General features: G+C 29.4%; 1 protein-coding gene across 1 annotated transcript in view; it reads left to right on the forward strand.

Annotated features, from left to right (window-relative positions):
• The window catches only part of LOC145260516 (uncharacterized), a 134,349-nt gene extending 124,881 nt beyond the window's left edge, over positions 1–9,468 (forward strand). Inside the window, exon 2 of the mRNA XM_080118649.1 lies at positions 8,987–9,468. Coding sequence (XP_079974775.1) covers positions 8,987–9,205 — 219 coding nt within the window. The 3' untranslated portion in view covers positions 9,206–9,468. The remainder of the gene's footprint in view (positions 1–8,986) is intronic.
• The last annotated feature ends 17,124 nt before the right edge of the window (positions 9,469–26,592 follow it).

Consider the following 26,592-nt stretch of genomic DNA (forward strand, 5'->3'; position numbering starts at 1 on the left):
TGCATTTCTTTTGAATTTTTTTTTTTTGGTTGACTGTGTTCAATTCACACATGGTTGATGCGGTTCAATATTGCTAAACTATAAGTCTTAAGTAAAATTCTATTTATAAATACTTTTTAAAATGAAATTATTTAATTAATCGTAAATATTATTTAGACATAAAAATTAATTGATTACAACACCTTTTAAAAATATATATATATTAATTTCTTTTTCGGTCGGCAAAAAACTGTGTCAAACACTTTTTAATTTTCAATTTAAAATTCTAGAAAAAAGATTATATTATTCTGCTTTTAATATAATCAAATTCAGGGTTTTATCTTTCTGGAGAAAAAAAAATTTTAAAAATGGATTTTATTTCAATGAAATTTAAAAAAAAAAACTTGACTGAATTGAATTAATTACCCTTAAATTAACGAAGGGGTTATTTAATAACTTTAGGTTTGGAAGGGATAGGTATGGGGTCGGTTTTTTTGAAACTTCAAAGGAAGCCGACTACTGCCCAAATTTTGCGAAATAATACAACGTGATCAATTTCATTTTAGAGATATTTCTTTCAAAAGCCTTCTTTTAAAAAAAAGAAAAAAGTATATTGTTCTATTAAACCTTTTACTGTTTAAATAATTTGACTTTGCTCGTTTTAAGAAAATATAAGTTGAAAAAGCATTTTCATTCACTATTAGAAGATTTGTCAGTAAAAAAAACAGTCGCCAAAAAGATAAGCGTATTTTTTAAAATTTTTACTTGCAATGTAGAGCCCTGCATACTTCTTTTCAAGTTAACTCTTTTGTAGTTTTGATCACAATAGATCTGAATGAATGAACCTTGTAAGGGAGGGGGCACTAAGCACTGCCCTGTTAATAATGAATTTCTTTGGTTTCTTTTTATAACATGCTACATTTCTCTCTTGCAGTTAGAAATATCAGGATTTTTTTTTCTTTTTTTCAACATCAGACTAAAAGAATTGTAATGAAGGAATCGGAAAATTAAGGTATTTTTTAACGATGCGATTCCGATTCCGATACCTCACAAAATACACGATTCTTACGATTAATGATTCCGATTCCGATTAATCGTCCCACCACTAATACATACATACACTTATATAGTTTGTAAGTTTACTGCTTAAAGCAAACTGACTCTGGTTTTGTGGCAAAATATTTTCTTCAGTCACAATAATAAATCCGTTAACTCCACACGTGTGTTATACTTTTCCTTCGCTTGATGTAAAGCTTGCATTTCATTTTGCTTTCACAAATTATTCTACAACAAATAAATTTAGCAGTGCCACATTAGCAAGCCTTAGCTACGTTTTCAGAGATGTCTGCAAAAGAAGACCGATTTTTTTTTTTTTTTTTTTTTTTTTTTTTTTTCAATTTGAGAGGAAAGAGGCGCTTGGAAATTGAATAAGACTTGATAAAGTTATACAAAACCTTGACTGAGAAATGATGGGTATTAAGTTACCACTCACCCCGACCTGTCTCTCCTCTGGTTGTTTTCAGTTGATTTGATAGTGAACCAGAGTTTCTGGAACAACATTCATTATTACTGAACACATTTGGCATCACAAAATTGTCAGTAAATCACATCTTTATTTTGTAATCTTCAAAATCAATTTTGTATGAAAATGCTTTTGTGAATGGCACATTGCCATCCAAAAAGATGAGATGAAATTTTTTTTTCCTATATTTTTGTTCATTCTGAACAAGGCATATTTCTACTGAAACATAAAGGGCTACTATGCTTAGGGGCCAGATTTAAAAAGGGTTATCCTAAGTGGGGAGTTGGCCAGCAAAATGTTTGTTCACACTACATTTACATTTCTTTATGCTGTTATGGTCAGGGAAACAGAGCGGAGAGAATTCTAAAGGCAAGCAATCTGAAGAAATAAGCTATTAGAGTAGAAAATTTTCCAACATCTAAGGACCTATACAGTGAAGGGGTGTGATTTTGCTGCTATCCAGGTTGGTTGGAAGTAATTTTGTTGAGAGGGTTCAAGTGCTGTATGTTCATCGGAGTACATTCCATGAAAGTTTTTGTAAAACAAAACAGATGCAACACAGAGGCAATCCGACGGGGATTGGAGGTTGGCAGAGATCTGAAATTGATGTTTTTATCTAACTACAGTTATGCGGGAAGTTGTGAATGGCATACCCGGGAAAGAAAAAATAACATTTATTAAAACTTAGTTCAATTTAATTCTTTCTTTTTCTTTAAATTTATTTTGTACAAAGAAATCTATCTATCTCTCTCTCTCACTAATATATATATATATATATATATATATATATATAAAGCTGAATGTCTGTGTGTGTGTCTGGTCACGAATAGGCTCTTATATGGTTGACTATTATAGAAAACTGATCAAATATAATGATAGAAGATGTATCGAGACACTGGAATGGGTATGTTTGATCTGGTAGAATGGTGGTTCATTAAAATTGTGGGGTCTGCGTTCGCGCCTGGTCCACAAAGTATGGAAATAAAAAAAATTTTAATTTAAAAAAAAAAAAAAAAACGTTTACAAGTGTTTTTGATATAGATGTACATAATAATACTTTGATAAGTATGTTTTAACTTAAATAGAGATAGTATAATAAAATTGTGGGGTCTGCGTTCGCACCTGGCCTCCATAGAATGGAAATAGGCACAAACTTTAATAAAGACTTTTCATATCTATCTGCGTAAGTATACTTTCATAATTATGTTTCAGTTTGAAGAAATATAGTATAATAAAATTATGGGGTGTTCGTTCGCGCCTGACCTCCATAGAATGTAAATATGTCACAAAGTTTAACGTTTTTTTCATATAAATCCACAGAATATTGTGATAAGTGTTTCAGTGTGAACAAGTATGGTATAATAAATTATGGGGTTTATCTATTTTATTTTTACTTTCATCATATTTTGCTTTGGTTTTGATACCCCCAAATTCGAAGTTATCTCTTTACAGCTCTTCCTTTTCATAACCTATCATACTTTCATAAATCAGAGTCCATTTTCTGTAGGCTGTTTTTGAACCCAATCAACGACGGGTACTTTTGCTAGTATATATATATATATATATATATAATAAAAGATGAATAAAAGTTACATAAAATTTTGTTATATCATTGGATCAATAAGGAAGGAAGAAGATAAAAGGAAGAGAGAAAGCCCTTTAGGCCATGGCATTTCAAAGCTAAGTATTTCTCATCAGAAACATTCCTCTTTTTTTATCTAATTAATTGCTCCTCTTAACTGTGTAGAGATTTTTCCATTTTGATAGGCTTGCTTTGTTAAAGATAAATTCTTTATTAGCTTCATTTACTATATATATATATATATATATATATATATATATAACAAAAAATCTATATTCCAAATTCCATGATGTTTATCTTACCGTTTATTTTTTTCAGCATGTTAAAATATTCAATTCTTAACAGCACCTGTTTCATAGCGCAGAAACAATCACATAATTATGTCAATCTTTTAAATATTTTCCACCCTGTCTCATCAGAAGAATAAGAACTCATTAGCTTTAAAAGAAAATAAAAAAAGAATATAGGCATGATTACATAAATCTGAAAATATCCAAAGAGTAGTTGCAATCGTGTTTTATGATAATTACGCCATCTTTGATTTTAATGCAGAGTCATTCACGCTTCACTAACATATTAATATAATGTCGTCCTATTGTTATAATTAACACTAAAAGTATCTTTTATGATACTTTTTTAATTTATTATAAATATTTAATATTTATTGTCTTGGATAATGTTAACAATGATTAAATCTAGTGTATTTAGTTTTTTATACAAAATTAATTTTTAATTCATAGAATTTGTTTACGCTATTTAACTTATTTTGTATAATCTAAATATATGTTCAGTCTTAACCTAATTATTGCACTAAATAAATATTTTTATTAGGTATATTTCTTTGTTAAAACAGACTTCCATTAATACAATTTAATTAGAATTAATTAACCTTTTATTTTCATTAATTTCTTTATTTTCTGTTTTATATTTTGTGCAAGGGATGCTATTCCACTTTAAAAGTATACTGTATTCTTTCCCTTACATATTTTATTGATTAATTATATTTTATGAAGGTTATATTTCACTAATTTAATTTTTTTCAACTTCACCCTTCCACCTTTTATATTTATTTTTTATTTATTGATTTTACTATTTATTTCAACTGGAATATTTTAAACCAATTTCAGTGTAAACTAACATATATTTATATACATGTTTTTATTAATTACAGGTATAATCTTAAATATTTATTATATTCAACTCAATAATTACTGGGATATTTACTTAAGAAATTGCATTTGGCTCCATACAAATATATTTGGCCTAATATAATGTATTGAACTCTAATATACTAAAATTTATCCTTACATGTATTTTTGAATATTCTACTTAGGTCCAATAAATTTACTTTAAATTTGTTTTATGAATGTATACCGTTATAACTAAAGATTCATTACTAATGTTATTACATTTGGACTATTGGGTCCTACTAACATATATTTCAACATCTCCCTATCAATTTTTTATTTTTCTATTGTTTTTATAAAAAGGAAAAATAAAACCTATTTCAGTGTGAGATATATATTTATATCAGTCGGGTTTTTTTTTTTTTTAAATTATTTTAAGTATAACCTTAAAATTTATGATTTTCAACCTACAAATTATCAGGTATAAATACTTCAATCAAAATTTATAATTAGCTTCAAACAAGTATATATTGACTAATACAATTTACTCCACTTAAATAAATTAAGTGGATGTTTGACCATGTTGAGTTTCTTGTAAAAGTGGTTCTCTTAGGCCTTGGTAGTGAGTAGTTGGTCTTTAAAACTCTTGTGTAAGGAATAGCAAAGATCCTCGGTCAGTGCTTTCTTTATCGTTGCTACTCTAGAGTTCATCTTTGTCAGTCGGCATTGTCTTGCCAGGATCTTGTTGCAGTTTTTACTTTTTATTTTTTGATAGCTTTTCAACCAATTTCGTTGCACAGCCACAAAATACCTGCTATTCTTTCTGCTAGCAGTTGTTTCCACATATTCGTTGAAATTTTCCAGCTCACATTTAATGACCTTTGACATATTCAAGGAAAGTTGAAGTTTTTTTCTTTTCTTTTATTTTACTTTCTTTCTTTTTTTCTTTTTTTTTTTTTTTTTTTTTTTTTTTTTTTCACACCGGGCAAGGCATATTGCCACTTGGATATGAGAGACTACTATTTGGATGGTGTCTAAAAAAAGACTGACTATGAGGAGTTGATAATCTTAATTTCTCTTGGTTAGTACATCAGGGAAGCTGGAAACGGAGGAAATGCCAAAGTCTAGCAGTCTGAAGGAAGAAACTATTTGAGAAGTCTTTCCGGTATCTAGTGACCGCAACAGTGAAGGGGTGGGATTTTGCTGCTTTTCAAGTTAGTCAGGACTATGTACTTTGAGGGTGGAGGGCACAAGTGCTATGAGTTCATCAGAGCACATGCACCAACAAACTTGTAAAACATGCAAAGGGATGCAGTATTGCAGCAATAAGATATACTTTCTGCTCACCACTGCTTCCACATTTCTGTTGCAATTCTTCAGCTCACATTTAATGGCCTTTTGAGGTATTCAAGGAACACTGGGTTGTAACCAAGTTTTCCACTTTTTAAAAAATTTGATGCAAATTATCATTATCATGCCAGCCACTCTCGAATATTCTGGTGCTTTTCACCTGTGTGTCTCCATCTCTTAAACTCACCAACAGTAGACAGAAACAATTATCCGTTGTACTTCTTTAACATTATTAAATACTTTAAATAGTTTTGAAATGAAATGATATCAAAAAATTATCAAATTTATACTGAACCATTGTATGTAATTATTTTCATAGATTTCCTACTTACTGTTTTATTGGTCCCCCAACAAAGGATGGATTGGACTTAGTAATTCACTCTCATTCGTCCGTTCATTTGTTTGCACTTTTCTCAATAACCACACCTTGGATTTTTAAAAAAAATTTACACAAATATGAATCGTGATGGAAGTAAATTTTTGCTAGAACGAATTTTCCGGGATAGCTCTGATTGCCGCTCTAGAGGCCATTATAGAGTAAAATGCCTCAAAATTGTTCATTTGTTTGCACTTTTTTCAATAATCATATCTTGGATTTTTTTTTTTTTTTTGTAAATTTTGCGCAAACATTAGTCATGGTGAAAGTAAATTTTTCACTCATGGATACACTTTGCATACTTGGCTTGTTTTTTAAATCTTCAATCAAGCGTGTGTTATTTAGTGTCAAAGTCTTTTTAATATTTTGCAACTAATACCTCCTGTTCAAAGTAAGTCCATATCAAATCTGAATCTCATGTGACATGTGTATATACAAAAATATAAAATCGTGGACAGAAACAACTTTATTGCTGTTAAATATTTCAAATGGTTCTGAAATAAGAGAATATAAAAACATTATCAAATTTATCCTGAACATCCTGTATGTATTGTAGCCATGACTGTAATTATCAAAATAAGATGGGTTTGCATTTCAGAGATGACATTAAAATGTTATATTTATTACTTAACCGTTACAGCATTACAATTCTGTTGTTTTCAATTTCAAATGGCAAAACAAAAAATTAAAAAATAAATATTAAATGTTTTAAAATGAGATTTTTATGATTCGTGACCATAAAATATTTCTACAAATAAACTAAAAAATACAATAGTAAGAAAAAAAAACAGTAATAACATTTGGATTATTCATACTCATTTTAGATATTCTCACATCATTTTGGCTGATGTAATATTTAATTTTATAAAAAATAAGGCAAATAGATGGGGGGGTCCTTCATCGAAATAGATACTTGCAATTTTTTTTTGTGAAAATTTAACAGTAGATAAATTGATAAATATTTTTCCAAATTTGTTTCTTTGAAATATTTTAAAGGGTTTTTGGGGACATAACCTCCAATTTAAAATTTCAAATATTTCAGATTTGCATTAAATTTGATCTATAGTCATTTCAGGTTATTTTTTAAGATCCTTTAAGTCCTAAATTTTAAACCTTTTCTAGCATCAAAATCATGTAATGGCTTTTGATTAGAACTGGAATGAGTATTCTAGACATAAAGTTTAGTTTCATTCTATCTTTAATCTATGTACGGAAACAAAAAAGTGGTGCAAAACGATTCTGTATAAGTTTAAAACATACAAAAAAAAATTAAAATTAAAAGCTAAAATGACTTTGCTGGATCCCAGGGAACACTTGGTAAGTCCAGCTAGAGATCTTATTTATTGAAAATGGTTTAAGTACCTTCAATAAAAGGTCTTTTTTATTTCATTCGCTGTTATTTTTTTATTAATGTGCTGCCAGCTTTTTTTAAAAGAATAAATAAAATAAACAAAAAAGTTGCCCATTTCTGCCATATAAGAACTCTACTCTTTTCTGCTTACATAGAGAGAAAGATTTCAAATATAATCAGAAAAACTTTTCTGTTTTCTGACTTTTTATACTAGCTTATATCGACCATTGCATGCAATAATTAATTTTCAGAGAAAAATTTCTTAAGTTCGAAATTGGCCCTTTTTTCCCCACATTTTTTTTAGTCTTCCTATTTGTGTGAAAAGTAAATAAAATGATTGGTTGAATGAGTTCTTAAATTTTTCTGCTTTGTTAAGTTGTCAAATATATGATTAGCTTTGTTTTGCAGTAACAAAAATAATGCACTTTTTATTTTGCTGTTTGCTTTATTTTTAATTTGTTTTCTGATTTTTTTGGGGGGGGGGGGTTTTTGATTAAAAATAATCAGAAAACAAAAAATCAGAAAAGCATGTTTTAAGGTTTTCTGATTTTTTTGTTTACTGATTTTTTTGTTTACTGATTTTTTTGTTTTCTGATTTTTTTGTTTTCTGATTTTTTTGTTTTCTGATTTTTTTGTTTTCTGATTTTTTTGTTTTCTGATTTTTTTGTTTTCTGATTTTTTTGTTTTCTGATTTTTTTGTTTTCTGATTTTTTTTTTTTGTTTTGTTTTCAGATTTTTATTTTGTTTTATTTTTCTGATTTTCTTTATAATTGGACAAGCGGTGTTTGTTGGTGTGTGTATGGGGGGGGATCAGTAATAACCCTGAAACGATGTTAAAAAAAAAAAACGCTGTGTGTATGGGGGGGGGGGGAAGTAAACTAAAGAATAAGCGAAGTAAAAAAAGTAAAGAAACGTTGCCCACGTGTCTAAAGATGTAAAAGAAAAAAAATAGTTTTGGTCGTGAGGCTGGATTGAACCCAGGAGCCTTGATGCGGAGGTGAAACAAACTCCAACCACTTAACCTTAAAGCTTGCTGACGTCAAGATCACGTGACATGACTGAGCGGGTTTTAAATACAAGTTGACCCAAAAATAAACGGCCACGTGTATACTTTATGTAGAAGAGTTGGTGCCCGTATTTTTTGGGGGCAGTTATAAATCGATTTAAAAATATGTAATGTTTAACATTCAAATGTCACTTTTTGGGTCCCCCCCCCCCTGCAGGAAATCGATCAGTTGACGCACTTCTGATGGTCCTTTTGGACTAATTTTTCGATATTTGTCATCCGGAGAGTGGGGCTTTAATATGATACCAAGTTTGTGAATTTTTGTTTCGTCGGTCAAAAGTTTTTAGCAGACACATAAACATACATACATTTTTGCTTTTATATATATAGATTCTTTATATTATTTTTTAATGTTTTTTCTTTTTTAATATTTGAGATATATAAAATCAAAAGATTACTAAAAACCAATGAATCTGTTTTAAACAAAATACTGTGTTATGAGCATAGTGAAAAGTACCTTCATGATTCTTATTCAATCCTGGATGGTGTCGGGCTTTCCTACTTGTCACAAATAAATCTGGTTATATTTTTTTTTTTTTTACTTGTATTTTGATTTCTGCATATTTTTCGGAAAATTTCTAAAAAAAAAAAAAAAAAAAAACTTTAAACATTTCTCTTTTCATTATTTTTCAGAGCACGTCAAAAAGAATTTCCCTGGTCAATGCTGAAATCTCTGAAACACACATGGACAAAAAGAGTTATGCATTCCGTATTAAACCTCGAAATCATCGCCGTGCCTTTTATATTCATGCGGAGAATGAACTCGAACAGAATAATTGGATGCAAGCGATTTGTTTTGCAAAAGCTGCTGGTCGTTTAGGGGACAATTCGCAGGCATGTGTCGTGCAATGATGATACCTTGGTGGTGCTTGCCCTTACGAGCTAAGGCTGACAAACGGACAAAACTCTAGCTCTTACATTTTGCACACATATGCACACACTCACAGACGAGCTTACATGTGAATTCATTTTGCTGTGCATATTTGTGTGTGCATGTCTATGTATATATAACATTAACAAAAAAAAACTTATCTGAAGTATACTTTTTTCAATTCATATGATGTATCGGTACAATATGTACTTTCTTCAGATATGTAAAAGCCAAGAGAAAAAAAGCTGCTTTTACTTTGGAGCAAATGTTACAAATGAAAAAGTATATTTAATGAGAATCAGGTGGAAAGAAAGCTGCTATTCCCCCCCTTTCATTCTGAATATCATGTTTTCTCCCTTTCACTCTCTACCTCCAAATGCATTCCTTTTTCTGTATTTTTCTCTAATTACCCTAACTCCATAAACCCTAATCCACCATAACTTTATATATCTTTTGTCTCAATTAGTCAGATATGTTATTCATTCATGTATTACACACTCTGTGTTTTTATTTTTTTTTTTATTTTACATCTAAATTAAATATAAATAATATTAAAATGGCAAACAATTTAAATAATATTAAAACAAAAATTATCTATAGAAAAAATAACTTTCTCCCTCATTTTTTTTTTTTTTTTTTTCCCTGTATTTTTCTCTGGATTTCACTCTCCTGACCTCATACACTCTTCTTATCCCAGTTCCACAATTACCAATCATCACGGTGTTGTCTCATCGTCAACCTAACACTCATTAACCTTTATCCTCAAAGGGCTTTTGGGTCTTGATAAGCCAGGCCCCCCCCACACACGCACCGTAAAAAAAGCAAAAATGTATAAATCCTTTGTCTTTATTAGTTAAACAATTAACTCTTTCCTGAATTACCTCCCTTGTTTGTCTTTACATCTAAATTAAATATAAATAGTATTCAAATGATAAATAACAATTTAAATAACATTAAAATAAAATTATGCAAAGAAAATACATTTTTTTTTAACGGAAAACACTTCAAAGACTTAAGCCACTTGATGTAAGGAGCTAAAAGAAATTACCACTTCAAGATCAAAAGCTAGTCGGTGATAAATGTTATATGGCAAGATTCCAATCCAGAAAACAGCAAGTTTCCCCCCTTTGTCAGAAATATTACTCATGAAATGTGGGGATTAAAAGACAAAATAAGGAATGTGAGAGAATATTATATATACTTATCAATATTTCTGTATAGTGTACGAAAAGTTACAAAAATCTGGTAGTTTTCTGATTCAGATTTAAAAAATCTCAGTTGGCAACATTGGTTGTATCTTACAGAGAAGTAGTTCTTTGGCAATATGTTTCAAACATAAGTTGTTGGAAAGAACCACTGTACCACTAGTTCTTTTTGTGAATCTCTTATAAGAAATGATCAGAGCTCAGTCAAGCACCTTTCATAAAAATAACAATAGAGTAGAGAAAGATTAGCAGCATCTTTTCTGTGAGACAGAGGCTGTAGAGAACAAAAGATCTTTCTCCACTAGATTGCAAAGTCGATTTTGTACTCTCTCAAATCTGTATAATGCATTTCCCCATGACAGAACAAAAATGTCATATTCTAAAAATCACATAAGAAAATCAAATTTTATGAATATCCAAAGAGTGACTGTTTCACCTGCCATTTTGAAAGAGAAATATCAAAGAACAAAGGAGATAACTAAACGATAATTCAAAAGTTGGGAGATTTATGTTGTAATGCCTATGAATCCTTATTATTTGCTTAAAAATGATTTTCTGTATAAAAATAAAACTATTTGATTAATTTACAGGATTTTGGGGGAATACATTTTCTGTATAATGTTATGACATTATACAGATTTTTCTTTATTTTTAATTTTTTATAAAGATGGAATTCTGAACAAGAATGTTTTTTTCCCCCTTGACTTTTATATATCTGAAGAAGATATAAAATTTTATTGAAACATCATATCCATTGAATAAATTTTCATTGATTATTTATCATACACACACATACACACACAGAGCTAAGACTGACAACCTTTTCTTTTGTGGCTAGTATTTCACCAAAAATTTGTATTCTGCTGAAATTGGATTTCCCCCTCTTCATCACCACTAACAACAACTTGACCATCCCCCACAAATTTTTTTTAAATTTGAGAAAAATATTTCATCAATCATTTGAGGGGAGGAGGCAATGCAAAAAAAATATATCGAATCAAGAAGGAAAAAAAAAAACATTCGATGAAAAAAAAAATGCTGGTGAGGACAAAGAATGTTTCAAAAATCACAGATTTAAGATTCCTTATTTATTTTAACTTTGGAATGTTGAAAGAAAATTTTTTTTTTTTTTTTTTTTTTTTTTTAAGATTTCTTTTTTTTCTCTCTTTTTTTTTTACTAAATGTGAAAATATTCTTGTAGCATATTTTTTTATCTTTTTAAGCAAAAACTTTTCAGTATTTTTTCATTTTATCAGTTTTTAGAAATATTTCATCTGGACCCTATTTCAGTTGGAAGATTTATATATATATATATATATATATATAACATTTTATTTAGATGAAACATTTTAAAATTGATACTTGGTAAGTAGTTCAGATTCTTGTCCAGAATTCCCTCTATATTAAAAAACAAAAAAAGGAAACTGTGTGATATATATGCTCGAGATGAAGCAAAAATACCATATTCCAAAAATCACTTAAATTTCATTTTTTAAAAATCACTTAAGTTTCGTTTTTATAAAAGATAATCAAATTTTATGAGTGACTATAGAGAGACTATCTTGCCCATCATTTTAAAATGAAAGTCAAGAAACAACTGAACAATAATTCAAACTTACGAGATTTATGTTGTAATGCCTACAAATTCCCATTAATTGCTTTAAAATGATTTTCTTTATAAAAATAAAACTACTTGATCAATTTACGTCATTTTTGGAATATATGATATTTTTATCTTGTTATGAGTACATACATCATACAGATTTTTCTTTCATTTTTTTTTAATATAGGGCAAATTTTAGACAAGAGCTGCAGTCCATTTTTATCTGTATATAATAGGAGCATAATAATCAACTTATCAAAATCAGTTATATATTAATTCTAAAAGTGAACGTGATCAAGACAGCAAACTTTTGTACATATGCAATGCTCAATAACCTTTTTGGTAGAGATTTCTGATAACAATAATAAATCGGAATTATCTTATATATTTAACAAATATATACAACTTGCAGTCTTTACATAGTTATACTGTTCATCCATGAACAACAACATATTACTTTAGTTTAGAAATTAAGAATTAAGCAAAAATGTTAATATGCTGTTCAGGACTAGGAGCATAACTACACAGAATTATCGTTACTTCTTGAACATTGCAAGAGATTCCAGCTCATATATAAAAGGACCAAGAATCATGTATGTCACGCTTAGGCAGTATAGTATATGTTCATTCTTCATGATGCCATTCTCTCAGGCATTACCTTCTCCTTTTTTTATTAATGTTTGTTTGTCAATTTCATATTCTCAGTCATTGTTCTTTAGAGGTTAATATGTGATATTTTTGCTTTTGTTATTAATCATTTTTTCATCAGAAATATAAAAATCTCTCGGGTGTTGATCATGGAGGGTCTGTCTTTTCTTCTGTCACACGTGGCTTAACATGTCATGATTAATGAAATAATATTGGTACTTTTGATGCATCAGTAGTCAACACTTTTCACAGACTTTTATTCTTGTGTGACTTTTATATCTGACTAAAAAATGATTAACACGAAACACTGGAAAAAATCTTATATGGTTGAAAGCTTGTACATCCGTTTCTTTAAGGTAAATAATTTATTTGGAAAAAAAAAGTTTGGCTTTCTTAAATTTCTATATATATAATATTACTTGCTGTAAGTATATTCCAGTATTACTAAACTCTACTGGAGTACTGAGCACTATTGAAATAAATAATGAAGAAATATGTATATTATTTTATAAGTTTATATTTATAAAACATTAAAAAAAACTAAATATAAAATATTTTATGTATATAACAAAAATAGATAAAGGCTTTAGCTTAATACTTTACTGCAGTTTCATGGTAATTTTGATTATTAATGTCTTCAATAAGAATACTTATCACAACTACTGTGAAACTGCAGTAAAGTCTTAAGATAAGTCCCTTTTCATTATTTATTATTACAAAGCTCTGTCTAAAGAATATTGAGTCCTTTGTATCTAAGATCTGCTGTCTTGGATTACATCTATTTCTGATATTGAGAGGTTGATTTTTCATGTGTGTGTGTGTGTATGTATGTATATATATATATATATATATAAATTATTGTAGCTACATATGAGCAAACATGTTTCAGCTTTATGCATTTTTTTTTGTTTGCTCTAAGATTGTTTCCATTTTAACTACTTGCTTCAAAGCTTGCCCTCTACTGCCCAACCAGTGCAGCTTGAAAGATCTTGCAGAATACAACAATAATGCAAAAGACTGTGAAAAACTGGGAAACTGTAGTATGATCACAAGCTTCAGGCACGAGAAAAGACTTGGTCTGATGTTTGTAAGCTAAAATAAAACTAGCTGGAACATGTTTGCACATATGTAGTCAAAATGTTTGTATGAATAACAATTTATACTAATTGTATAGCTCTATTGGATTCATTGGATTAATACAATGGATAAAAATATCAGAATATATACACACACACACACAGGGTGTTCACCCACAACTTTATAAATTCAGTAAAATATTTTAAAAATTACTATTAAACTAATATTTTTTTACATTATTAATCAGTTATGATTGATTAATAATATTTACTATTTTTTTTTATTTCAGAAAGGAATTACAAGAATGAAATAATCGATTTTCAACCTGTCCGAAAGAGATTTGCATTGTCAGACAGAAGTGCGAGAGAAAAAAATATGTCCAGTCAATTCTACTGTCTTCTTTCGTCAAGAATAAATGTTTATGAATTGTTTTTGTTCCTGTCTGACAGTATAATGACAATCTCTTTATTCTACCGACAGTTTAGAAATCTGTTATTTCATCTTTCTGATTTCTTTCTGAAATAAAAAAAAAATAAATAAATAATAGTTGATAAAATTTTAATAATAACCGATTAATTAAAAAAAATTACTTTGATAGCACTTAAAATATTTTAATGAATTTATAAAACTCAAAAAATTGTGAACACCCTGTATGCATATATATATATATATATATATATATATATATATATATATAAATATAAAAGGCTTTCCGTTGAGGAATTTACTTGTTAAAACAAGCATCCGATTCTTTGTTGGAAATATTTGTAAATGGATGATGACTGTTTTCTGGACCAATTTCATCTAAACTTACAAAAACACAGACTTTTTTCACTTGAAAACGCAAATGTTATACTTTTGACGTTGTTTCAGGATAGTTTTGTTTTCTTAGTATTTTTTTATGGCTGACAAAGGGGGGGGGGGCTTTTCTACAGAAACTGGAAAAAGAAAGGAGAAAAAAAATCTTTGAACATTTTATTCTTCTGCTTAACTTTTGTATTTGTTAATATTGTTTCCGAAAAATATTGACATCTTTAGGATATTGTTGTTGCTTTTAATTTCATATAGTTTTTTGTTTTTATTTGTAATTTGTACACATTTTGTTAATTTTATATTTACATGTTTACACACACACGTGTGTGTGTATGTGTATATATATATATATATATATATATATATAATTTTTTTTTTTTTTTTTTTTTTTTTTTTTTGCAATCTTGGATGTGAAAATTTTCCTGTGGATAATTGTTTTGTGGCCTAATTTCTGTGATTTTATTATTTTTGTATATTGTATATAGTTGACGCAAGGACAATTTCTAAGAATTTTTCTTTATTAATTTTATTTATTATGCACTGTTTCAAAAAAAAAAAAAAAAAAAAAAAAAAAAATTGTTCCCCAGGCATTTGCCACAGAGACATCTGGTTGATACCATTTTTTGTTGTTTTTTTTTTTTGTTTTTTTTTTCTTTTTCTTTTTTAATGGCATTTATTTAATTTTTTTTTTTTTTTGTATATATAATTTTTTTAAACTTTAGTGTGTATAAACATAATGTCTCTTTTTAGCTTAAAAATTCCGAGACAAAGTATAAGCAGACATTTTTTGACAGAACTGCCATAACATCGATACCAAACAAACATTTGTCATCTTAAAAAAAAAAAAAAAAAAAAATTCAAAGATTGAAGAGTTTTTTATCATTTAATATATACTTAAATATCTTGAAAAATAGAACAATATGCTGAGTTATAAAACTGCTGTTGCTAAAAGAGCTTTACTAAAAACGAAACAATGTATTTTGTGTTTCAATGTCAATTTTTTTTTTCATGTTTTCATTTCTTTTGCTAATTTTCAGATATTAAAAATGGTTATTTTTTTTCAATTAAACTTATCATTTCATTCATTTTTTTATCATATTTTTTATTAAACATAATCATTTCATTTTGTTTTTTTTACTTTTGTAGTGATTTTTTTTTTTTATCAAATCCAATTATTTTGTTCATTTTTTTTTTTTTTTTTTTTTTTTTTTTTAATTACATTTTCACCCCAAACAAGGCACATTGCCACTTTATTGTAGGGGGCTACTATCAGGGACATAAGCATCAGGGGTACTGTGTAGGAAGTTGGGCAGCAAGATGTCGGTTCACGTTGCACTTGAACTTCTGCATGTCAGTACAGTCGGGGAAGCAGGGACCCGGAAGGGAATTCCAAAGTCTAGCTGTTCTGGGGAAGAAACTACTGGAGTAGAAGGCCACTTGAGGATAAGGGTTTTTCAAAATAATGGTCGTCTTTTATTTTCTGGTACAAGATTATTGGAGAAATTAATTGAAATAAAAAAAAAAAAAATTACTGAATAAATTTTTTAGTTATTGAAGATCAGATCAAATACAGAAAGCATGAAACATGTTGAATTGGAGAGAAATTTTTGAGTTTGAAAGAGATATTTGGTTCGAATTCTATCTTTGGCATATATTTACAATTCCTTCAGAAGATGAGTAAAGTTAGTTAAAAGCTTGAGAATTAAATGAAAACTAGATTTCAGGACAATGTAACCTTCGGAAAGTTATAAACTTTTATTGCTTTGTTATTTTGGATTGAGAGTTTGTACTTAAAGACTTGAACTATGCCCACAATCTATAATTAGTCATAACATTTGGAATGTTTTTGTAAATATCACACTCAATGTATACTGGCAACACTAATGTCTCGGTTTTCGGTATACTGTAAAAATCTAGAATAAAAAATGATACAATCAGTTTCATTTATTATTCAATCAAACATTTTTGGGGGGTATTTATATACATTTATATATATAGTATAAAATGAATACCTAACTATTCTATAAAGTGAAGTATGAAATTAATTCTGCTATCAAATAATATTGTATTTACAAGATTTTTGGTAATAAGTTAAAAAAAAGAATTGCATACTAATGGCTTAACTCGGGTGAATGACATGGGCACATTTATTATTTAAAATTTTTCCATTTAGGAGTGGCATCAAAATTGTACTATAACTCCCCCCCCCCTACATACACACACACAAAAAAAAAGAAAAACATTAAAATTCAAACCTATGCTATATGGAATGGGTATTATCTGGTTTTATCTATTATATAAAGAGTAAATGTCTGTTTTTTTTATATCTAGCTAAAACTAGAGAAATTCACAACCAACACCCATAAAGTTGGTATTTTTTATTGGCGTAACTCTGGATGTATAATATCTAAAAGGAAAACTAAATTATTTAGGGGTCAGATGGCCATTTATATCATTTAATGTTATCAAGACATGCACACATCCTTTAATGTTACCAAGTAACTCTGATTGTTTTTTTTTTGTTTTTTTTTTTTAGTTATTTTCCATACAGTAACTTGGGTTGTGTGTGTGTGTGTGTCTATATATATATATATATATATATATATATATATATATATAGAGAGAGAGAGAGAGAACTATGGGCTGAGCAAAAAAGAAAAAGGAGGAGAGTAGAGGATATAAACTATATTACATTTTTGCCCCAAGTAATGCCAGATAGCCTTCCTACTCTATATATAAATACTAGCTGACTTTGCAAAATGACAAAGTTCACTACTTTAAATTATTGAAACAAAATTGTAAATAATAAACATTTCTCTCGTAATATTGTCTGTGAACATGGGACAAAAACATTCACATTTATTCATATAGATAAGCATCAACATTTTAAATAAGAAAGGAATGAAGAAATCAATTCGCCTGAGCAATGGTGTGTGTGTGTGTGTGTGTGTGTGTAGGAGAGTGTTCTTTGTTTTTAGCCTACAATTTAGAAATGGATGGCAGCATTTTGAAAATAAAGTCAGTCCCCTTAATAAAAAAAGTCAGAGGAATATTTGAACATAAATGCGAAACATTTGTCATGAAATAAAACAATAGTTAGAAAGAAATCGGGAATCTGCACAGTATTTCAGATGGAACACTTTATTTAATCCTCAGGGTAGCAGAGACTCATGGCATAGTGGATAAAATACTTGGTAAAATCCAGTTGTATATTACATGTTTCTGGAGATTGAAGGTTCAATCCTCAGTGCAGACAACACTCAATAACACAATTGCAAATTACTTGGGGCTTTTATCCAGCCATGGCTGACAGAATGAGAGTATGCTACCCCTGTGGATTAAATAAAGGGTTCCGTTTGAAATTCCGTGCAGATTCCAGAGTTCGGCAAGATGCATCTGAAGAAGCTTGGAACATCAACCGAAACATTGTGAAAATTACACTCAAGATGAAAATAGTAGTTTGAAGAAATAAAAAATAATCTATCCTCATCTCAAAAATTAAAAAAACAAAACTATATTTACATCAAAACAATTTATATTGAATTGATAATAAAAAATAATACTTAATTAAAAGCATTTTCTCTTGGAAAGCAATATGCAAATTAATCTCCCAACTTAGATCACCTATATATATGTAAGGAGTATGTAAAGTTATTTGTGTAAAGTTGAAATAAGTCATTTTAATCTCACCGTTTGCAAGAAATGAGCCCAACTTTTGCATGTAATTCATTTGGATTAGAACAAATGTGACCTGTTGAATCATCCACTGAGCTTAGGTTAGATTGCTTGATTCAGGAAAAGATGGGTTTGCAATGGTGGTTAAATATTAAAAAATAAAGACAAAATCCAAAATTAATCTCTTTCTGCTCATTGTATCACACCCTTTCACTCTCTCCCTCCCGCCAGCTATTGGTTAACTAGAATTATTTTTCTTGGTGATATTTTATATATAATGTGCAATTCCCATCTTTTTATTCTTTTCTTTATTTATTACCTTCAACTGTTAATAAATATATACAGAGGAGCAGAGTTAAAAAAAAAAATGCCATATATAAAATAACAGAGGGAAGAAAAAAAAAATAATAGGTAATAATAAAATAATATGATTTAAATAAATGTTTATTTCCAAAGACAATTGGATTTGACTTTGGTTTTTATTTAACTCTAAAAGAAACTTATGTTAAATTTAATCATTTTGTCTTTATTTTTTTAATTGTTAATCTTTTTAACACTCTAGACTGTCACTTAAAAATAATAAATAAAATAATCAAAACATTGAGAGAAAAAAAACTAACGTAAGGCAAACAAACGATGTTAAATGTAAAAATCGAAAAAGAAAACAGAAAAACGAACGTTAAAACTTCTGAGAAAAAAAAAAACACATGAAAAATGGCTTAAATATTAAAATTTAAAAAATCGGTGGGTACCCAGGTTTTTTTTGGGGGTGTGTGGTCAGTGTGGGGTGTTAATGAAAACCTAGGAATAAGCGAAGTAAAAAAAACAAAAAAAAAACGAATGTTACGTGAAAAATGGCTTAAATAACACTGGTTCAATATTTAAATTTAAAAAATCCAAAAAAAAAAACATCTCACACCACGATTCGAACCCAAAACGTTTTAGATAATGACCTAACGCCCTAACCAACTGCGTTAACACAACGTACATGAAATTCGGTCAGTTCTTCAACTATTTAAACTAAATCAGGTCATGATGTCATCTGACGCATGCATAGACACCCCCCCCCCCCGTAGAAAATTGTCGATTTCAGGGCGAAAAAATTAACGTTTTTGGCCAATTTTTCGATATTTTTCGGGCGAAGGGTGGAGCTTCAGTATGATACCGAGTTTGTGAATTTTTGTTCTGTCTGTCGAAAGTTTTTAGCGGACACACATACATACATACATTTTCGCTTTTATATATATAGATGAACAAGCCCGGCGTTGCCTGGGTGTTTGGAGGTGTGTGTTTAGCAAAAAAACAAAGTGGTAGTAAGCAGGCAGGCTTGAACCCGTACCACAAAGGAGGAAAACAATGTGGGGGAAGAAAAAAAAGTGACGTCTTTGCCGTTGCATCCATCATGAAACCGGAAGTGGGGAAAGTTTAAATTAAGGCTAGTCAATCGAAAAGAGATGACTTTCAAAAATATTGGCAATAAAAGCAACCCCTCCTTGTAGAAAAGTGCCCAGTTGAGGGTAAAGGAATTAATGTTTTTTAGCCAATTTTTCGATATTTGTCGCCCGAAGGATCGAGCTTCCAAATGATACTGATCTCATGAAAATCCGTGGCCTCTGTTTAAAGTTTTAGGCAGACATACATACATACATTTAAACAGTCATAAATACATTTAAACTTTTTTGATGAGAATATTTATTTTAGCATGATATATAAGTATATCAAAGAGTTTTTACTTGGAATGTGATTTTCACTAGTGCTCCATAAGCACCAAACATTTTTTAATCAATTTAGGACTTTCTTTAGGTTACGAAAATTCAAATAAAGTCAGCATGCACATGTGACTTGAGGTTAAAGTTGAATGCATAGATGCAGTTGCAGTTTGGGGCCCCTTGAAAGCATTAATTTATGAATTAAAAAAAAAAAAAAAATTTACTAGGGAGTCATCATTTATGAAGGCCAAAAGATACTTAAGGATGAAGATTAATAAATGATTGTCAGTTGAAAGATGAATATCATGAGAGTATCAAAAATGACTAATGGAACAAACTAAGTTTGATTACTTGTGGAGACTGACTTAAACAAACGGTTCCTTTTTTTTCTTTTTTTTTCTTAGTTATGGAGGACCTATAATCTTGTACAGTTGTTTCTCCAGCTCTCCTGAACCTTACCCTAGTCTAATAATTCTAAACTTCTCATCCCTTTTGTTTTTTTTTTGGGGGGGGGGGGGCTATCTAGCGCATTTATAAACGCTTGTCTTAGCGTCATTTATTTCAAATACACATTTCATATTCATAACTCCACTCTAAGTTTTCTTAGCTGAAATAAGTATATTTTTAGAAAAGAAAATGCGCCTATTGTGAAGAATACTTAAATATTACATATTCCAATATCTTGTATAGAAACCTGTTTTAGACATCAAAAATGTTTGTAAAATTAGAAATATTGTTTCACTTTGTAGTTATGGACATTGCATCTTTATAACTACCTATCAAGCAGGCGGTCCTATTTAACCTTGTCCTTAATTGTGTATTTAAACTTAACCTTCAAAGTCCAGCAGATTAAGCTCCTTAAAAGATTATAGCAGATTCCTTTTGTCATTTTAATGAATGAAAATAAATTTCTCAGTGAAGATAAATTACTACTTTACTACGTTTCAAGTTTCAATTAATTATTTTCTATTTACTTATTTATTTATTTATTTTTAATAGTTCAATTTTTTTGAATAATTCAACTTTCAAACTAGGCAAATTAATATTATTAAAGCTATGGTTATTATAGTAACACAATGTTATTAGTACTATCGCATTTTTTTTAGTAAAGGGAATAAGAATAACGATGTTAATGCTCAGTTTCTTTTTATATAATAATCGTCTTATATAAACTTTGTATGTCTATCCGGAAATTGAAATTTTTTCAAGGGAGATAATTACATGAAAACTTCCGGTGTCAAAATGGCGCTGATGTTGTGAAAAGATACTACCTATTAATCTTAGCCAAAAGACCAAAGAACCATAAAAATCTTTTGTGACTAGATTGAATGAGAAAAATTTATAAATATAAAATGCATCAACATATGTTTCTTTTTCTTTCTTTTTTTTTTTTTTTTTTTTAATCAATAATTTTACTTTTAATTTGAGTGAGGTGTTCATCCGTGCTTGTTTTACTTGTTATTCATATCAATAATATTGTGAGGTCTGTTATACAGACAACGGCAGTTGTCTGTTTGTGTATCCGGTTAAGTCAAAAACTACACAAGACACACTGCTGTTCAGTATTGTCTCAAGCAAAATATAAACACATTAGTGGGAGATGGAGGTCTATTTAGAAAGAGTTCTTTTGTTTTATTGTATTTTATGGTGTGAAATTCTGAAATGCATTTCCTTCGACTTTAAGCTAGGATTAAAGTGTATCTGTTTTGTCATCAGTTGGAGGAGGGAAAATTCTTGACTGGGGAAGGGTTAAAGAGAAGTTTTAAAAGAAAGATGTTAAACACACAATTTTTAACCTTTCTATTGTGCCTACCCCCCACCCCAGATAATGTCAAGTAGCCCTGCTAGTATAATTAGAAAACAGCTAGTGCTCTAATAATAGATTCAATAAAATGGCTTTTTTTTTCTTTTTTTCTTTTTTTTTTTGCATTCTTTGTAGTATGCAACAAAATGAATTTTTTATCTTAATCACATGTTTCTCAGACACTTTTATATGTACGAATATTATCCAAAAATGAGACACTTTTATAATTCCTCTTGCATCAGAAACTCAATTTTATCTCAAAAAAACAAAAAAATAATGAAAAAAAAAAAATGAATATAAATATATTTAAAAATTGTAAATGGGTCAAAGAGAAATACAGAAAAACATTCCAGACATCTTTTTAAGTGGATTTTGACCAATTTATATCTACAACTTATGACAATCATCAACTCCACCCCATTTTTTTTTTCTCTTTTCATTTATCTTTATTTTTTGTTCGTTTTGTTGCCTTTTTTTTTTTCTTTTCTTTTTTTTTAACACTTTTTTTTTCTTTTTCTATCTCTTTTTCAAATTGTTCTATTTTTAATGCTTGGATTATTTTTAAAAAAATTTTATTTCTTTTTTTTCATTAAAATTTGTTCTTTTTTCTCAATTGTTCTGTTTATGTATTTCTTTGGGTTTTTTGGGGGGTGGGGTTATATACTTTTCATTTTTCTTTTATTTGACCATTTGGAACTGATAACACTTTTGGGTTGACAAACATCCGTTGTATTTTACATTTTACTTTATTAACTTTACTATGTCTTTAAATATGAAGTTTTTTTTTTTTTACAAAGTTCTTGCACATTAATTTTCAAGTATATTGCTTCAAACTGATTCTTCTTTCTCTATTTTATTGAATATTTGAAAATGACTACCCTTTTGAAATTAATTGTTCTGAAGAACATAGTGGTACGATCTACAAAAAAAACTGACTGTTTAAAATAAAATATTGAGTTTGTAGGATAGAATCTATTGATGACCATATGTGAGAATTAGGCTAACTCTTCTTGAGTGAACTCGAATCATTGAGGCAAAAGCGCAAAAAAAAAGAAAAAATGAATTAACTAAAGAGTGAATTTGGTCAAATATCAATTCCGCAGCGAAGTTTGTTTTGGTTTAGTTTCAGTAGTCACATCACACTCGAATTCTAAATGAATGTTTTTGTTTTCTCGAATTCTGAATGAAGTTATTTGTTTTAATTTTAATTTAAGTGTAATGTAAGTCAATTCACGATATCGTTGCGTTGTAATCTTTGTGTAAAAATAAATGTTGAGTTGAAAGTACTAATAAATAAAGGTCAAAGTTAAATTTCACGGTTAGAGTTGTTAAAACCGGAAGTAAAATCTGGTTAGTCTCGCAGATTGCGTCTTACACTAACGAGAAAAAAAAAAAAAGCAAAAAGAAAATAAAAGTAATCGCGTTTTTTTTTTTTTTTTTTTTCTATTTTATTATGGAAAAAACAGAAAGCATAAATCAGGGAAAAAAAAAAAAAAGAAACGACATAAGTAACCTTGTACGATTCCAAACCGGTGTGTTTCCTTGTAGTGCTCCTTGTGAACGCATCCGCTGCGGTGTAAATGGGGAGAGGGGAAAGGAGGAATCTAATAGAGAGAAAAGATGTTGCAACTTCCATTGAATCTAAGCGATTTTGGCTGTGGACTCTCACCGGAAAAAATATAGGAGTGTACCATTGTTAAGGAATTGTAGAGGTAATAGGCCTATAGCAAACCTCAGATAATGTGCTACAGTCTGTATGCATTACAGTTGCATGTAATGTCATGATTTTAATCCTATTAAGGTCAAAGTTGGAGGGGAAAAATTATATGAAGAGCAGTTATGTGTGTGTTTGTATGTTCAGCTAAAAGTAAAAAAACCTAAAAACAAATACTCACAAAGTTGATATATTCTTGATCTGCATTGTCCTCGAATGAATATATAAAATTTAGAAAAATGCTATTAATTCTCTGGAAGTCAGCTTGATCAGGTTTCTTGGTGGGGGAGAGGGGCAGGTCAGTGATATTAGGTACTAATTTTAAAAGAAAATGTTAACTAATTTCACAAGGAATAAATTATATAAAGAAGAGTTGTCTGTGTGTGTATGTCCAGCTAGAAAAGATTGGGGGGAAGACAAAGAGGGGGGGGGGAATTGGACGGGGTGGGGTGGAAGAGAAAGAGAGGTAAAGAGATGGAAATTTTAATATAAATATGTTAGATTTTTGCTCCAGGAAACGCCAGGTAGTCCTACTAATTTTATATAAATAGAGATTTTTTTTTTTCTGTCTGTCACAATTTTTTTAAATGCACTAAATACATTGCAGAATTTGTTACATTTCAAAATATCAGAAACTTTAACTATTTTTAGAAATGGCGAATACTACATTAATTATAAATAACAAATTCCCAATAAATAAGACAGATGTCATAGTTGCAAATCAAAACCTAAAGCATGAGCTCTTTAGTCTGAGGTTCTATCAAGTGAGCTATCTGGACTTTTTGATAAACACTGGAGTTTCAGGAGATGTGCATCTAGGAAACTACACTGACACTGTCATATATATATTAGCAGGCCACCCAGCATTGCCCAGTCATAAAATACGCTTAAATATGATATGGTTAATGCAGATTTTGTATTTATCATTATATTATATTGGACCCAATATATTGTAATGATTTAAAAAGTTTTTTAAAAAATGACTTGTGCGCCACCACTGAGAATCAAATTTAAAGCGTTTAGCTTACGATTCACTTTTTCCTTTGATGTTAATGCCTGAGCTATGAAGTCATGTTTGCTGCAAGGCTAAAAATTCAAACATGAACCAATAGCTATTATGTTACACATGCATATTCGTAATGCTGTCGTTTGACCCTTATCTGGCAAATTCCATTTTTTTTAATTTTCACACTTTTGCACCAATTTTCCTTGGCTGAAACCCAAATATAAAGTTTTGCACGGGTTTGAATACCCTATATATTAAGTTTCATGTCTGTAAACCAAAACCTGACAAAGGAGTTTGGTAGGCAGAATTTTTTAAACAAATATATATACACATACATAAATATATAGAAAGTGGTTTGTGTTTACTATAATCTTTTTACACAAATATTATGCCAGTATAAATGATGTAGAATATCTGCATGAATATAATTAAAAGTAATAGTTAGCTAAAGATGATCATTCCATAAGAAAACCGAAAAAACTAATAGGGAATTAATTCAAAATGAATGTTTAAAAGAATATGCAAATTAGCTAGATCTTTTGCAGATGAATGCAATACAACGACCCATATATATCAAAGAAAATAAATCAAAGAAAGGGGTTTTAATATGAATATCAATACACAAAAATCCCAAATTTATAGAACTTAACTATGACTCACATTGAAGGATGTTTTAGTAAAAAAAAAAAAAAAAAAGTGTATTTGCTTGAAATGGATGACATCATAACAGGCGAATGGCAGCTTTTAGCAACTTTTGAACAAAAATAAAGCTCATTTTAGGAAGTCATCTATTTTCAAGTAAAAATATTTCTTTTTGGATAAAAAATTATCCCCCCTTTCTCTCTTTCCTTTCTTTCTGCTCTCTCTTTTAATTATTTAAATTATCTGCTTTTTCCCACTACTTCCCTTATCGTTGGCTTTTTATTTAAATTATTTGATTTCTGTGACGTCAGTTGTGAGTGGTTAACAGACAAAAACCTGAGTGTGCCAACTTCAAATCCAGTTCATTCCACAGAAACACTTTTATCAATCACACACCTGATCTTGTGCCTAATTTCCTGGAGAGGAGCTAAATAAATACTATAACCTGGAAGTTTCTATGGTCAGATTATCTAATAGATGACCCATGACTCTTTGGGTCAGAGATTGTCTATGTAAAATGTCATAAAGAATCTCTTTGACAAAATATTATTTATCAAAACAATCTTTATTTCTTCTCTATTATATAAAAAGAACTTTATCTGTGTGTATGAGTGAGTTCCCTATTGACTCCAAAACGACTGGGTCGATTTTTATGAAATTTCATACAAAGGTACTCTATGTGCCTAACAATGTTCTTAGATAGGTTTTGTATCGGAATATCTTTGATAATTGCAATAATCCGATGAAAGAAGCAACAAGCGATTTGAACGAGTTTGCACCTTACACGGCCTAACATCACAAGTGCATTTGAGAACCAGTAAGGCCAAACTTATAAAATCAAGTAGGTTATTTGATATGACAGAGGCACATTCAAAATTAATGTTTCTGTTTAGAACACGATTGAAGCATGATACTTGATTTTTACATATTAAACTTTAATGCGACTTAGTCCACAATGCATTGTAGTCTACATTGCAATGTAGACTACAATGCATTGTGGACTAAGTCACTGCTGGAAGGCATGTGAAGATTCCTTTCTGTGCACGGAGATGGTTCCCAACTAGAACAATCAATCGATTTGATTGAAAAACAGGCAATTTCACTGATTTCAATGACAGTAAAAATTTGGGAGTGTGAAACATTTGTTGATCATTATTCAATCCCGGGCAACGTCGGGTCTCTCTGCTAGTTTACTTTATAAACATTAATCAAGGCACATGGATAGCAAATAAAAGAAGGAACACGATTGAAGAAATAAAATTTACTTTTATTCCAGTTTGCAAAAATTGCCTCTCTCCAGACAAAGATAGACAACTCTACATTTCTCCAGCAGGAATTATTTCTTTCAGCTGACACCTAATAACTCTGAACTTTGTAATTTGTGAATAATTAAAAAAAATTAAAAAAATGGAACTGAAGTTTATAGGATATTACTGTATTTCTAGTATAATTTCTTTAGGTTTGGACTAAAA

This window comes from Euprymna scolopes, chromosome 36 (assembly GCF_053919585.1).
Source record: "Euprymna scolopes isolate OS-2025 chromosome 36, ASM5391958v1, whole genome shotgun sequence".
NCBI classification, from domain to species: Eukaryota; Metazoa; Mollusca; class Cephalopoda; order Sepiida; family Sepiolidae; genus Euprymna; species Euprymna scolopes.